At 36.9% G+C, this 16,509-nt stretch overlaps 1 protein-coding gene across 1 annotated transcript in view; it reads left to right on the top strand.

Annotated features, from left to right (window-relative positions):
- DNAJC10 (DnaJ heat shock protein family (Hsp40) member C10) overlaps positions 1-12,286 on the top strand; it is a 35,214-nt gene extending 22,928 nt beyond the window's left edge. The window contains exons 16-23 of the mRNA XM_030580237.1: positions 1,547-1,648; positions 2,233-2,388; positions 3,697-3,830; positions 5,696-5,749; positions 6,370-6,517; positions 8,125-8,244; positions 9,770-9,889; positions 11,157-12,286. Coding sequence (XP_030436097.1) covers positions 1,547-1,648; positions 2,233-2,388; positions 3,697-3,830; positions 5,696-5,749; positions 6,370-6,517; positions 8,125-8,244; positions 9,770-9,889; positions 11,157-11,168 — 846 coding nt within the window. The 3' untranslated portion in view covers positions 11,169-12,286. The remainder of the gene's footprint in view (positions 1-1,546; positions 1,649-2,232; positions 2,389-3,696; positions 3,831-5,695; positions 5,750-6,369; positions 6,518-8,124; positions 8,245-9,769; positions 9,890-11,156) is intronic.
- Positions 12,287-16,509: the final 4,223 nt, after the last annotated feature.

Genomic DNA, 16,509 nt, shown 5'->3' with positions numbered 1-16,509 from the left:
GCTGTTTTCTTGTAGTTAAAATTTCAAAAACACATCCAAAGAGGGTGCTCCATTATCAAAGCTTTTTTCAAGAGAATAAACTATACAGATCTCTTAAAAGAATCTAAACTTAAAATGCATTCTGTGATAAGATTAAAATCTTGTCCAACCTCCTTAGTGGTCAGGAAAGATTTGAATTCCAGTGTTGGGTTATTCCCTTTTGAGAGAAAAATGAATGAGCACAACTCAGTTACTTCTTCCTGATCTATTTACAAAATATAGAATATACACCTCTATCCCGATAGAACACGAATTCGGATATAACGTGGTAAAGCAGTGCTCCGGGGGGGCTGGGGCTGCGCACTCCGGTGGATCAAAGCAAGTTCAATATAATGCGGTAAGATTTTTGGCTCCTGAGGACAGTGTTATATCGAGGTAGAGGTGTATACACTGGTCCTATTATACATTATATATTTGAGAGAGAAATGAATGAGTGACTCAGTTACTTTTTCCTAATCTATTTACAAAATATACAAAGTATTCTCTGGTCCTATTATTGCTTTGAACATGGAGAGAGAAAAACAGCAGAGAAGTTTATGCTGATGGAGCACCATTTTCAGAATGCCACAAAGAGTTCAAGTTCCCAGCCAGCCTACAGCTGCTTTGTAATTTGCATTGCTTTTGTCTGCAGTACAAATTAGGAGTTTTGAAGGTCACAAGAAATACAGGATCAGTCCACGCATTTAAGAAGGAACTTTCATTAGCATTTTTGCCTTTTTACTTGCTTAGGCCTTTTCTGTATCTGTGCACTGATTGAATTCAGCAACAGATTTTTATATATATTAGGCAAACTGGTGTAATCTCCTAACGTATGCACAATTAACTAGGATATTTCTGTTTTTATAGTGAAAAATTTAAAGTCGTAAGATACATGGGGAAATTGGCATAGAATTGAAAGCCTTAAAGATAAGAGTTGCCAATGTACATGGATATTTAAATCACTGAAGAATCTAGGTTTACAGATAGCAAAATTAATGTACAGTTATTAGTACAGTACAAGCTATTTTACCTGAAGGTTGGAGAAGGGTACATCTGAAAACTTCAAATAAAGGGTTTTGGTTGGTTTGTTTAGAGAATTAGGAGGGGCAGGTCAGAAGACTTAGAAAAGGCTGTAGTTTTGTTCCCTTAACCATGAGCACAGTGAAAGGAGTGTGGGATGACTTTTAAACTCCAACAGCACAGCCTCTTAGACAAGCCAGCATCCTTTTCGCTGTGAATTAGGGTTTGGAGACCCTAGTCCATAGTCTTTTCTAGGCCTTCCAAACGCCCATTTATCAAAATCCAACAGATCATAGAAATGTGGGGCTGGAAGGGATCTCAATAGGTCATCTAGTCCATCCCACGCTAAGGCAAGATTAAGTATATTATCTAAACGTTTGAGGAGTTGTACTGTGCAAAGCAGATTGGCTAGCAAGCGCATGAATCATTAGTACCAATGGTCCTTAATGGATTGGCAGCAAACAGGAACATTCTTTGCAATTTGTTTTGTTGTTGTGTTTTTCAATAGCATAACATTAGAGCTTACCCAACAACAGTGGTGTTCAACCAGTCCACTATTCATGAATATGAAGGTCATCACTCTGCTGAACAGATCTTGGAGTTTATACAGGTATGTGACTCACACTTTATACACATGCTATTTTGGTGTAAAACATTCCAAGATATCTTTTCTAACCAGCTATCCTAGTATCACTACCTGATATTCTTAAAATAAGAACGAGTGGAGGAAGAGGAAGGATGGTCTCCTGAGTGCTAGTCTGGAAATTCAGAGACCTGGGTTCAGTTCCCTGCTCTGCTACACACTTTCTCTGTGACCTTGAGCAAGTCCTTTATGTCTTTATGCATTAGTTCCCCGCCTGTAAAATGCAGTTAACAGCACTTCCCAACTTTATAGGGAGGAGAAATACATTCATTATTGAGAGTGCTCAGAGACTGGTACCTAATATATGTACCTAAGATTGCAAATAGTTTTACCACCTTTGTGAAATAAGGTGCAGATCTCTACACACTCAGTCCACTCTTCAAAGGCTGTTAATTTAAAGGATTTTTGAGTTATTGATACTTAAAGACAAACAAGCTTCATTTGTGGGATGAGCATGGTAGTATTATATAATCAGTTTGTATTTGATAATACCATGTGCAGGATAATGTCATTGTAGGTGAAATGTAAGTCTCATTATTTGTGTATTTTAGGATCTCATGAACCCTTCGGTGGTCTCCTTAACACCAGACACTTTCATTGCACTAGTTAAACAAAGAAAACGGGATGAAGTCTGGATGGTTGATTTCTATGCTCCGTGGTGTGGGCCTTGCCAGGCTTTAATGCCAGAATGGAAAAGGATGGCCAGGGTAAAGTGGAAATCACATTCTAAGTTTTAAAAATGCCCTATTTAATAGAAGTATTGAGATTGTTCAATAAATTGACCTGGAGGAGTTACCATAAGTGGAAAAAAAGGCTAGTGATTAGTATAATGGACAAAATGATAAGTTCCTCCATGGCAGTTTTTTGTTGTTCCAACTATGATGATTTTTTTTTTTTTTTTTAAAGTTCCTGGACATTGCTAATGTCTTCCTAAATACTCATCATCCCACACATTGACAAGTTTAGAATAACTTTCCTTGAAGTTTGATTAATTCCTTATGTATTGTGAATTACAGGGTGACTAGGTATTTGTGTTTAAAATAAAAAAAAGTAAAAAGACTCATTTATGTACACTGGATCAGAAATGGCTTTAAGTAACCATAGCTGTTTTTCCCCTCTAAGTTCCTTTATGGATAGCTTATAATTATTTGTATTTAAGGTAGCACCTAGAGTCCAATCAGGATCTAGTTCTGATTTCAAATTGATGTATAAAATATGAATTTAAGGTTATTTATATTTTTTAAAATATATATTTGAGGGCTTTTTCAATTGGTGTTATTAAATAATATTTCCAGGATGTTTTAAGTCTGATTTTCAGTGATCTGAACTATACACACTTCAGTATTCAGGTCTATGCTTACTTTGCATGGCCATTGCTCTATGTAGTCATTTGCGTAATAGTATTGCACAAAAATCAAGGATTTGCAATCACATAACCATTTGGTGCCAGTTAGCAGTGTGTATAGACTAATCATGGCTCTGGACATGTACAGCATAACTTTGATTTTCATGAACAACAGTCATATTAACAGTCAGTTATATGAACGCTGTTCTCCATCCAGGGTGTGTGGGGGGGTCATAACAAAAGTGATGTCAATTAAGAACAAGTTTACATCCCATCACATGCCAATGGCTTCAGTGCATTGGAAGTGCTCAGAGGGACTAAAAAAAGCAATTCAGAGCACCATACTGCAGCTTATGTACTGTACCTACTGTAATTTTGAGATGTCCAATTTTATGAACGTTTTTATTATTAGGAATGTCTCAATCTCCAGTTCGTTTATAAAACAGGGGTTCTACTACATGCATCGTATTTCATGTGCAAAGTATGTATGTAATTGCACACACAAAATTACCATTAAAAAAAGGAAAAAAAAATCAGCCTTTCGCTTTTTACCTGCTAAATACTCCAGAGGCGAGACTGCAATAAATGCTGATGTCTAAATTCTGAAGTATTCACATGCCACAAACTAACCCCAATGACTAGAAAATGCAATATTTTTTTTCTTTTTCAGTTGCTAAATGGATTAATCACTGTTGGCAGTATGGATTGTCAAAAATATTTTTCTTTGTGTCACCAAGAAAATGTACAGGGATATCCTGAAATAAGACTCTTTCCTCAAAAATCAAATGCAGATCATCATTACTAGTAAGTAATTTACATTTGGAAAATATGTCATGGTTTGTATTTCAAGAGTTATGATATCTTCAAAACGTATTAAGAAGGGCCTGGGAGGGAAAAATAGTATTTTTCAGATGGTAAGTCAAAACCACTGGAAACTCATAAGTGTTTACAAGTATTGTATGAATGATTTTATTCTCACACATTCTGAGATTTTCAGTTTTTTAATACTAAAATAGTGCAAGAAATTAGTTTATCTAAATAATTGCTTGGGGTTCCTATGTTTTATTAAGTTTGCCAGAGGTTTTCATGAGCAGCGTATTCATTAGTAACATAGAAATGAATTATGTAACTTCAAACAATTAGTCCTTTGCCATGTTAGTGGCGAAATATGTAGTTAAGACAGAACAGTGCCATAGATCCTTACATTTTCCAGTTCTTTGTCTTCTGCAGAAAATGCCAATAGCTCTGACTCACCGTGCGTACTTTACTGCAACCTGACCTTTAAAAACAGATCAGTATGGGGGTATATATTATATATAAATAACCTTATTTGGCATGTGTCTGATATCAACATTGTAGAACTTTTGCTCTCACCTGTCCAGTGAGCCCATCCACCATACCATTTCTTTGGGACAATGACAGAAAAATGCTTGATAGTGAAAAACCACCTGCTACGGAAAGTGAAATCTGACCATTTAAAAAAAAAAATTGTAATAATGCTCTGATTCTATCGCATATCATAAAGCTTTGTAACATGGAACACTTTACATTTCTGACCCCGGCACCTCAGGGGAAATGGAATATTGAAGAAAGAGATTAAACTGAATTGGGAAAGACTAATGATTATTTATACAATTGAAGGGTTCCATCAAATGCTCATGGGTAGTAAATTATGTAGACTGTGTTGAGGGGTGCCTAAAAGGCTGCTGAAGCTTTGACTGTTGGACTGCCTGTGATGAAAGTTGATTTTCTTCTTCTTCATAAATCTCTCCCAAAGCACTAAAGTTCCCCAGAAGGGGTGTTTTATTTTCCATTTTTAGGGGAAAAAATTCAATCTTTAATAGTGTCAGATTTTTGAGAAAGCAGGATTCTGTAATTAAGAAATATGTTAAAATATACTCTGAGGACAAATAGTGCCCCTGGAAAGAAATCCACTAAGAACTGTTGGATTAGATTTGACTATGAATTTATATTTTTGTGAAAAACTCACAGCCTAGGATTATTAGTTTCACTAATTTGTGTGAAAATTCCATTGAGCAAACAATCGCCTACAGTATTTACAGTTCAAATAATAGATCTTTGGGTTACTGACTAGCTTGTTTTCATAGTCTAAGCTGAGAGAAATACAGAAGTTAATAGAATGAAAAGTAAATTAATTGAAAATATTTCCATTGTAATAATAAAATGTTCTCTGTAATATAGGTTAATTTTGTTTTGTTTTTTTTTTTACTTAATTGTGTTTTCTACTTGATCATGTGGTATTTTTTTGTCCCACCTATATTAGATGTAGAAAATTTATCTGGAAATGTTACCAAAGAGACAATGTTCACAAGCCTTTTTAGCTGACAAAAAGTCAATTTGACTGAAGTACTAAATTTATCTTACTCTCCTTTAATTTAACATAACATAGGATCAATCTTTCCTTCTCTTTATGTTCCTGTACTTTACAATGTGTATCATTGACTTGCATAATTCAGATTTGAAATTAAAATAGCTTTTTCAACATCTAAATTATAGTATAGATATATTCTAAAATGTATGCATTCAAATGAATTTTATGTCAGCCTTCGTGAATGGGTTGTCTTGGGTTCAGATTTAACACCGCTACAGTCTTTCAAACCTATTTAAGCTATTGTATAATTAGTATTTTCTTGTGTGTTCTTTCATAGTAGTTACAATGGTTGGCACAGGGATTCGTATTCGTTAAGAAGCTGGGCACTTGGGTGAGTTGTTACATTAAAATTTGTTCACAAGCTAACCCAATGGTTGTGTCTAGGAGAAGCTGGCACCCAGCTGCCATGGAAACAAAGCATTAGAAATGCCTATATAGATGGATATGTTGCTTCACAAGACAGATGCAGGAATTTCTGTACTCTGTTGGCTCAAGCCTTAAAAGCATTGTTTAGAGAAGGTATTCTTAGCTTCCTACAACAGTGAAGGTAGCATCACGTTCCTGACCCCACAGTTAATATAAAGCATTATTGTAGTCTCAGAACACAGCTCTTTGACTTCCCAGATTCAGACTAAATACCAGGTTCAAGTTTTCTGAAGAAAGGAAGAAGATATTGATGAGAAAAGAGCATTCATATTGAATGGACACATGTCTGCCCTCCCCACACTCAAATTAGACAACACCCTCAATTTTTGGTTCAAGGAAGGATGAGATAATGCTTAGATGCCTATACCTCATGTACACTAAAGGGCCTTTCAACATAAAAGTATTATGGTGTTTACATTTCATTATAGCTGTTCCCTAATTTCTGGAAGCTTCCTGTAGTGTAACTGGAATTTTAAATATATTTAAGGTTTTTAAATATTATAAATGTTTTTCCCCTCTCCTCAGATATTTACCTCAAGTATCTGTAGATCTGACACCTCAGAGCTTCACAGAAAAAGTTTTGCATGGGAAAGATCATTGGGTCATTGATTTTTATGCTCCTTGGTGTGGCCCTTGCCAAAATTTTGCTCCAGAATTTGAGGTGCTAGCGAGGGTAAGTTTTTAACCTATTGACACCAGCAGTTAGTTTGCTTCTGATAAGTAATAATACCACCTACTTCTTATATAGCTTTTCATTAGTAGACTTAGTAGCAGTTATATATGCCGCTGCCATGAAGTAAAATGTTTATTTCAAAACTATAAATCTTAGGGCATGTCTACACAGTAAGTTACTAGGCAGCAAGCCGTGGTGTGAATCTACAGTGCATCAACTTCCCGCACAGTAATTCATTATGTGGACAAGCCTTTTATTTCCCCCTCTGTTTATTTCCTCAGCACCATTAGGTACTTGCATATGTGACTAGAGAGAAGTCCTTCTTTAAACTTAGAAAAATCCCATGTCCCTCGTCCCTGTAATGGAAGGGAACCATAATTTCCGAGTATTTATTTACGTAAATACTTAGAAATTATGGTCCCCTTCCTTTACAGGGAAGAGGGACATGGGATTTTTAAATAGGCTTGCCAATTGTGCTTATCACCACAGTATCTAAGTGTTTCATGTACGTTAATGAGTTTATCCTCATTACCTCTGTGAGGTAGGCAAGTATCTTATTTTACAGATCGGAATCTGTGGGGGGCACAGGCAGATTCAGGGATTTGTTCAAGGTCAAAACAAAGAACAAAACCCAGGTCTCTGTTCAGTGATTTTGCATTCCTTTTGTATATAAGAAGGGTGTCCCAGTAGTTCATAGCTTCATAGGGAGACAAATTGGTGACAGCTATGCCTAACTGAGCTCCAAAAGACAGGCACAAATTTGAAAGTTGTAGGGATGAGATTCTGTGTTACACCTTTTAAAAGGAGCAGCACAGAACTTGCAGACCAAGGCTAAGGAGAGGCTAAAGTGGCTTTAAGCTACCTTTGCACCCTCCAGATGCAGGACTGCTGTAGGAGATGCTGCAACTCCAGCATAATTTCTGGGGGGGGTCTGACTAATTGACAGTAATCTCCTGGGGCTGCCCGATAGAGACACCTCTCCCATATCCCTGGCACAGGTGCCCCTGCATCGGGGCTTATTAAGGGGTACGCCGAAGGCAGCCTTTATGGATGTTTTTATATGTCTGCAACTCTCATCCTAGATCTTTCCATTTGAAAAGTGTTGTTATTCAGGCCTCTGTTTACGGTTTTTCTTCTATCAGTCTGAATAAAGATTTTGCTTTTTATTTTTCACTCTGCTTAGTACAGTTTTCAGAACTGTTAAATTACACCTCACCCTTTTTACAGCCATGCGAAAGCCTACAACACAACATTCTCATTCATATTTTTAGCATTCTAGGTAGATTAAAGCTTGCACTGGTACATTTACACAAACTGCAAATTACACCCCTACTTGCACTGTAGATATACCGTAAGTCTCACTGAAAAATCAAGGGGATTGAGGCTTCCAGGTGCCTATATTAAATTTTAAAACTAGGACTTTAAGCATTTTTTAAAAATGTTACCCTTTATCTGCACTTGGCGGAATGAATGGACATATTCTATACCATCTTTCTTTGTTGTGTGTTTTTCCTACAATTCCAATTTATAAAAAGTTGTCTGAGTCGTGGAAATTTTAAAGTTTGCTTATTCTAATGGGGTTTCTAGTAAACAATTTTCTTTTTTAGACTGTAAAAGGAAAAGTAAAAGCTGGAAAAGTTGACTGTCAGGCTTATGCTCATACTTGTCAGACGGCTGGTGTCAGAGCCTACCCCACTGTTAAATTTTATCCCTACCAAGGAGCAAAGGTAAATATTAGTTTAAATATGATTCATACAAACCATGATTTGAGGACTTCAGTGGCTCAGACACAGGTTTGATACAGGAGTGGGCAGGTGAGATTCTATGGCCTGCATTGTGCAGGAGGTCAGACTGGATGATCATAATGGTCCATTCTGACCTTAAAGCCTGAGAGTCTGACACATAAGGGGAAGTACTGCTGCTTAAGTGCTCTAGTTCCACTACTATTTAAGATTGTATTGTGCTTAATTTTGTACTGGAAATTACATTTTGACATATATTATAGTTCTTACTTTGGATTCTATCAATCAACATTGATTCTCTAACCTAATCTATCTAAAGGAAATAAAACTAAAAAATGCTTTTTTAATAATACTTGGAATTTCTGTAGCAGGAAAACACTAGTGTAATGAGAGAAGTCATTGTGTCTGATGGGAAAGAAAGCTGCTATCTAGACAAATTGATAATGCAAAGTAAGGAAAAATTGTAGAGCTAAGTGGGCACCAGATTTTTCATTTAGTGAGAAGTGTCACAAGTTTTTGTTCCTAAATGGAACAAAAGGAACAAATTTCAAAATTTCCTGCAAAACAAAATTTAAAACATTTTTGATCCAGTTGAAAATGCTTTGCTTCAATAAAACAAAACATTTCATTCAGAGTTTGATTTTTGTTTTGTTATATAAAAAGCGAAACAATTGTGTCAAAACAGAAAATTGAAATGTTCTGTTTTGAGATGATTGAAATATTTGTTCGTTTTCTTTCCAAACAAACTTCTGTCAAAAGTGACATTTCCACTAAAGATCGTGCTTTTAACAAATCAGCATTTTTCAACAAAAGAAAAAGCTTTCCATCACAAAGCTTCCAGCCATCTCTAGAAAATCGCCTTTCATTAGAAGTCATTGGATGTTATTAAACTTCCAAACTATTATATGGCAAGATCTATAATTATTTCTTGTGTTTCAGAAAAAGTGTCCACTTTTCAATACTTTCTAATGACAAAGCTTATTCTTTCAGTTTTACTTTGCATTTACAAACAGCCTCTACTGGGCAATATTAAGAGCACGATTCTGAAAATCCTTACCCCGGAAGCTAGTCTGTACCCAAATAGTAATCCCATTCACTTCTATGGGATCTCTCTTTGAATGAGAGTTTGTTACCTACATTCAGTAAATCTCTTACTGCAGGGTTGATCTGACAATGTGATAGATTTCTAAAATATGTATTTATAGTTGAGTAAATATTTAATATGCATATCAAAAGTTAGAGTTTTCCTTAATGTGCATGTTTTACACACACTGGAACTCCATAGTAATTATTACTGAGGGAGTTGACATTTTATGAAACACAGACTTAACAAATTCTCTCTCCCGTCGAAGGGTGATATTCACCCCATTTGGGAGTTTGAACACTGCATAGGGCCTTGCAGTTGTTTCCAGAATGGGTGTGAATTTCATCCAGCAGTCATAAGATCCATTTCTCTTCAGTAGAGAAGGCATGAAGTGATGATAATGTACTCTTCTCCCTGTTTTTAAAGAAAAATGTTCTTGGAGAGCATATAGACAGCAGAGATGCAAAAGGCATAGCCGATCTTCTGACTGAAAGATTAGCCGTCATTAAAAATAAAGGAAAGAGAAAAAAATCTTCTAGAAACAAGGTAAGAAACTTGTGGCTTTTGTGAAGACATGTATTAATGTAAAGAATAGCTATTTAAATAATCTTGATAGCCTTTCATCTTTATGTCCATAAAATGTATTTTTATATGCAGTCTTGGTCTAGTTAAAGTATTTACTGAGTCAGCTTTTCTGCTTGTGTGGATGGGCACAGAAACAGTTACTGCATCCTCCCTGAGGCTATTTTTGCACCATTCCTGCCAAAGTTTAATTCAGTATAAAAAGGAACGTTCCAAGGGACCATTCATTAGCTGGGGTTAGTTTAGTGTGCTTTAGCCAAGCCCCTCATACTGAGTATGCCTACTCTGCAACGTAATCCCTGGTTTAGAAGAACTAGAGTTAGCAGACCCTGGGTTTGTTAACCTAGGGCTTGAGCATCTACATTTATCTGTAACCTTAGATTAGTAATTGTTGAATCCTGGGTCCCAACCTGGGGCTCCAGTATCTACATGGCATTTTGTGGGCCTGACTCCAACTACTCATATCCCAGACTTCTTAGCACTCTCCCAAAATGTGGCCTCTCTAGCCCTTTGCTAGTGGTGCAGTGAGGGAAAACTTGATTGTCCACGAGACTTGACTGTCCAGAGGACAAGGACAAAAAGTCAGCCCATGGTATTCTTGGATGTTTTTGGCAGGCTCCCAAAGCACAAGTGGAATCTCCATCTCTGGAGATATTTAAGAGTAGGTTAGATAAATGTCTATCAGGGATGGTCTAGACAGTATTTGGTCCTGCCATGAGGGCAGGGGACTGGACTCTGACCTCTCAAGGTCCCATCCAGTCCTAGAGTCTATGAATAAGTCCAGTGGGGCTGCATCTACACTGCAAAGCAGCGCTGATTCCAGCTGGATTCCAGCTTGACTCAGGATCAGACCCTCCACCCCCATAAGGTCCTGGGAGCATAAGTCAATGTGATTTGTTTGTAGGTGGAAAGTGGGGCGGGGGGGAGAGGGGAAAATTAGGCTTGAGCCTGAGTTTGAATCCTGGGCTTACACTGGGGGGCAGACTTACCTTGAGCCTGGCAGGCAAGGGGACATAGGTACAGAGACATATTAGCCCAGGACTAGTATTTCTGTTTTCCAGCAGGAAGGAGATAGTAAATTATTAAGTGTCAAAATTTGAGTTTGCTAAGTGTTTGTCCAGCTATGTTATGGTGTTAAAGAACCAGTGCAAGAAAATATAAAATTACTGGTGTGAATTAAAAAATGGAGTATCCGTGCGGATTGTAATTTTGTTAATTTTATTGCCACCAGGATGAACTCTGATGTTGAAGACGATCAATTTCAGAGTATACCGAAGCTGTGACAAATAGAAGGCACCATGATGAAAATATAAAGTTAGACTAATTTCATGATAGGAGAAACTGAAATGAACCTTAATTTGAATTCAGGGGCACCTAGGCTTGTCCAAATGAATTCTATAAAACTTTTGGGAGGGAGTTGCTCTATTTGTTGTGGAGGGATTCCAAGAATTTGGGAATAGGCTGTGCCTGCCTCACTTGCTGATTAGGAGACACAAACTTCAAGGGCTTAGACAATAATGAAATAGGGAAATGTGCATTCAACCTGTGGACGAGCGTGCAATAAAGCCAGCCAAACTTGCATTTTCACATAGCACAGTGCACTATCCCTTCCTGAACACTGAGGAATCATCTGACATCAATGTGAAGGAAAAATCATCTTATGACGGAAGTTTAGTTTTGGATTTTTAATTTTGTAGTAATTCACCAAGCAACTAATAGTTGGATAGGTTTATAGAATCAACAGATCACCTTCCTTGTAGAATATTACTATATCTTACCAACTGAGGTGACTAAAGTTTTGAAGAGCTGTGTCTTTTTTTTTAAAATTCATCTCACCATATTAGGATTCCAAAACTCAATGTTTAACTGAAATACAAATGTGTTATACCACTGAAGTATCCTGTACGGAATTCTCAGCTTGTTTCATAGTAAAGTTTTCCAGTTTATCTTTAACTCAGATGAATACATGGGGGACATCTTTTTAACTTGTTTTGGTATAACCACTGTCAAACTGCATGCTCCCAGCCACCCTTGAAAATCATCATGAAATATGGATCTGGTCCACGGGGCATATTTCCCCCTTTTTGTACAAGTGCCTTCTGAATTTTGACTATTTCATAATGGACATTTAACATTGTTCATGTAGACACTGAGGTCATTCTTTGAGGTTATGGTTTTTAAAAATTGTGTATGCGACAAAGGATCCTATATGCACCATTTGCACTTAGCAACGTTTAAATCGTTTTACATTTTCGTTTTACTGGAGTCCACAAAAACTGTCTACTGTGAGTCAGACTTCTTTGAAAGATCACTGTATTTTTTAAATGATTTACTCTTTAATAAAATATAGATTAGCCATTGTCAGATGAGCTTTTCTTCCCGTTTCCACCCACCCAGCTTTGGCACAATTGAACCTACTGTAGTTACCATAATGAGGAGTACATCAGAAATTCATAGAAGTTCTGTCCTCACTGAGTAACTTATTATAAATTAGAGTGTGAGACACAAAAACAAAAAGTGATTCTAGTCAATCTGAGGCACCCAAACTCAAATAACTGTAAACATGGGGTAAATGTATATTGTTTGCAGGATATTTAATATATGTAACCAGCCCTTCTAACTCTTAGGTTTTTCTTAAATGAACATACAGATTCAATAATATTCCCTCCCATGTTAGTCCTTCCAAACTTGTATTGATAGTATGGAAATAGGACACTGTTGTGCCCATCAGAAGTGTCTAGTTCACAGAATACCAGTATTTGGCAGCCCAAGAAGTCTACATATGAGACCTCACCTGGTAGAAGAGAAGAAATACAAGATGGGCTATAAGGAGGGAATTTTGTCCAAGTAAAATTTTAAAAAAGATTTAATTTGATGTGAAGGAGCTTGTATAGAAGTCTGTTGTCTGGAAAGATTCTTGCCATGTTCCACAGCTCTGAAATAGCATAATTTCAAGACATGAAATGAAAAAAATTACTGGATGAACTGAATTGAAAAAAGATTAATGGATAAACTGTATTTTAAATTTTTAGAGATTTGGTATTGAACTTTTTTCTTCCACCCTCCGATACATCTCCTTATGTATGGTTAGAAAAATTACTATAGGATGTTGTATGTTTTCAAAGACTTGCAAGATTTTATTTGCCAACTGCTTTGTCTGCCAGTTCTTACTGTCACAAAGCCTAGACTTAATTTCCAGCTGTGCAAAACACTCATCTTACATTATTTTACTTGCTTTTTTAAGGTACATTTACTTTGTTGCTAATATCACAGGTATGATTTTATGCTAGTAATCTAATTTACTCAATAGTTCAAATGCACTGTCCAGGACACCTGCTATAGCAAGATCACTAAATAGAAGATCCTGATTCTGCAAGCTGTAAGATAAATTGCACGATATTGGCCCTCAAAGTAGCATCAGGGAAGCGTCAGTACCAGTCGCTATGCCGTGAAAGTGGAAATAAATGGAGATGCTGAAGAACTCCTCTAAAACAATGGAAACATGGGGAAAAAATTCCATAAAGAATTAAACTGACAGTTTGAAATACCACATGGTCTCCAATACAGAAAAAAGCAGGCATTTCAGAATAAACTGCGTGTTAACTGCTGTTTTGATATTTTAAAGTAGTGTTTATATTAAAAAAATTCTTCCAAACAACATACTTAATAGCCTGTTTGTAGATGCAATAAACTAACTGGAAGATGAATCGTGATTCATATATAAACTGGATGCTCTGATTTAAGAAGTGATGTTCAATGGTTCCTTATTTCCTCTCCACTGAAGAGGCAGATACAATAAAGCTTGAATCTTACCCATCCCCACCAGCAACATAGCATTCTCCCTTCTCTGTGGAAATATTAGGACACCCAGCCCTGACGATTCTTTCAACTGTTTCCTCTCCCACTCTCAGTCCACCAGTCATGCTCCACAGGATGGAGAAATACCTGGGGTGCAAAGGATTTCTTTGGCTGGAGTCCACGGAATGTCTCACAGTCAAGCTAGAGCACAATGTGAGCACTCTCCAGGGCTTCAGCTGCTGAAGACACTCAGGGTATTAAGTCAACAATGTCAAGCTAGCCAAATTTCTCACATTACACACAGCAAACTAATACAGCTGGGCTTCTTCCCTCCCCTGCCCCACATGGAAGTGGATGTGCATGAAACAAAGGTTAGTGCAAGGGTGAGACACAGAAGAATTGCATGAGTTGTCCTGACAGATTTGGAGGTTTTGAAATGGGCCTTTGGCTCTTTGAATTATGTTTGCTTTAATCAGGACAGGGGTTTACCACAGTTAGGGCCACAGAGCTAGTGAGCTGCAGAAAAGTAAACTGTCATCTCTGACGAATCTAACAAACTTGTCAGCCATGTTTTGCTATTTGAATCTTTACTGCTGATCTGATGTATAAAGCAAGAAGGAACACAGGCTGATTCAGGCATGAGTTGAAAGACTTGGTTTTGACTGTTAAGCAGAATAATAATATGGATATCCAAACTATAACCTTAAGTTTGTTTTCTAACAAAGCATATTTCAGGTTCTATTAATTTTGGAAGCACTGTATTTTTCAGTAGTTGTAAAATCAACCGTAATTTATAATCAAACTCTGAAACAAAGACGTTTTAGATTTTAAAATGGGGGAGGAGAGATTAATTTTCTGCTCAAATCATTGGGGGAAAAAAAGAAAAACCCAACATATTTTGCCTCGTACGTCAAACTTGTCAAGTCCTAATAGTCTCAGCCTTATGCCCACTAGCAATACATCAAGTCATCTATGTTGGAATCCATTATTACTAAATTTGTTTCTTTTGTTTCTTTCTAAAGCATGAAGTGCTTGAACTGAACAAGTGATGCTAAGATTGAAGTCCTGAGGTACAAAGGTATTACGTGTTTTTCAAGGGGAATTAGGCACCTACCCTGGTTAGATGCTTTTGTGAATCCCACCTCACATTTATCTGTCTTTAGGCACCTAAATGCCTTTGTAAATCTGGCCCATTATACCATTCACTTCCCTTTTAAATTTTTCTTGCTCACAAAAAGGAGTTTATACATACATTTTATTTACAGATTCTTTACGTGAATACCTTCATATGAGTCAAGTCCATTACATCTTGTGCATATTCTCCAACTCCCAGATGCCAAGTCTTAAGTATACATATAGAACATCAATAAGTCTTCATAATTGAAATGATACATAAATATTCACTGCTGAAACAAATAGGTCTTAAAATGTTACCAGAAAAGCATCTGAAACAAAGTAAAAGCTTATTCAGTTAATATCATGAAATCGAACATTTGGCAGCCTGAACATGCTGATAGGATAGCATGCAAAGTTACTTCTTTTCCTTGAATAATTCGGCACAAGTAGTATTTTAACTTGAACATGGAAAAGTGATGAGAAAACATTTTCCCATGGGGGGGGGGGTGGCACTGTACTGAAGCACAGATTATAGGTACTCAGTATTGCAATACTTTTCTATGCATTTGAAGTACTATTAAAGCTAATCACCAGTAGTGATATTGTTGGCTGGAAGATTTCAAAAGAATGTGGAGAAAGAAAATGAAATACCCAGTTGAGAATGTGTTCATTATAGTATTCTGGGTTGCATATACTATAATAAAGGTGCCCTAAACATTATCATTACATCTGGTTTAACTCATCATTAGTAAGAGAAAGTATTATATAGGTGCAGTGTGGGTGAGATAAAGTTGATTACCTTACTTTTGTCTTTTCTGATACAACTGTTTACATTTACATACTGAATCAGATTGTGATCCCACTGAAGTAAGTGGACCAGGACTTGGTTCAGATCATATATATAAGATGTGGCCATATATGTGTATAATGGGTTCTTGCCATGTGTATGCCCGACTTTACTAATGGTTGTGTATGAAGAAAATATTTGATAGTGCAGGAGCCCAAACTTGTTAAAACTCAAGAAGAACGTGCACCTAGCTGGGTAATTGTTGCTGAATGAGTTTAGATCAGCTATAGTGAAAATACAGGAATAAGCACAATCCCTACTAATGGAACTTACAGATAAATACAGTTCTTTCCCTCTGTGCTAGTGCAAATGCTCTTGAACACCAAATACTTTGAGCAGATGTTAGATTCAGTTTTGTCTCTGAAGTCAGGAATCTGAAGTTTTTTTCCAGTAAAAACAAGACAGTGCCAACACGGTCATTGAACTTGCAGAACAAGTTTGCTCTAATGGAAAAAAATGTTACTTGGAAGCATGATAGATATTTTTGTTCTTTGATAAAATGGAGTAAGAGGCTATGCATGTGAATATAAATACAACCCCAATCAAGTTCTCTCTCTATTCTAATCCAGTCCTCAACACCATGATATCTGAGTGCACGGGAAAAGGTTCCCCACCACCACCATTGTGCTGGATGGGAAAGTGTGGGATTATTTTAAGGTAGAGACATCCAAACTTTGCCCCACTGAGAGTTAGTGATCTGGGTTGATCCACAGAAGAGAGTATCATATGCTGGGACCTGCTTTATCAGCAGACTGGGGGTCAGATTCTCCCTATACCATAGCAACTGTGAACTGCTCTGCTGGTGCAAGGCTAATGCCAGATT

The sequence above is a fragment of the Gopherus evgoodei genome, chromosome 11, assembly GCF_007399415.2.
Source record: "Gopherus evgoodei ecotype Sinaloan lineage chromosome 11, rGopEvg1_v1.p, whole genome shotgun sequence".
Classification (NCBI taxonomy): Eukaryota; Metazoa; Chordata; order Testudines; family Testudinidae; genus Gopherus; species Gopherus evgoodei.
This window is presented reverse-complemented; position numbering and strand designations above follow the sequence as displayed.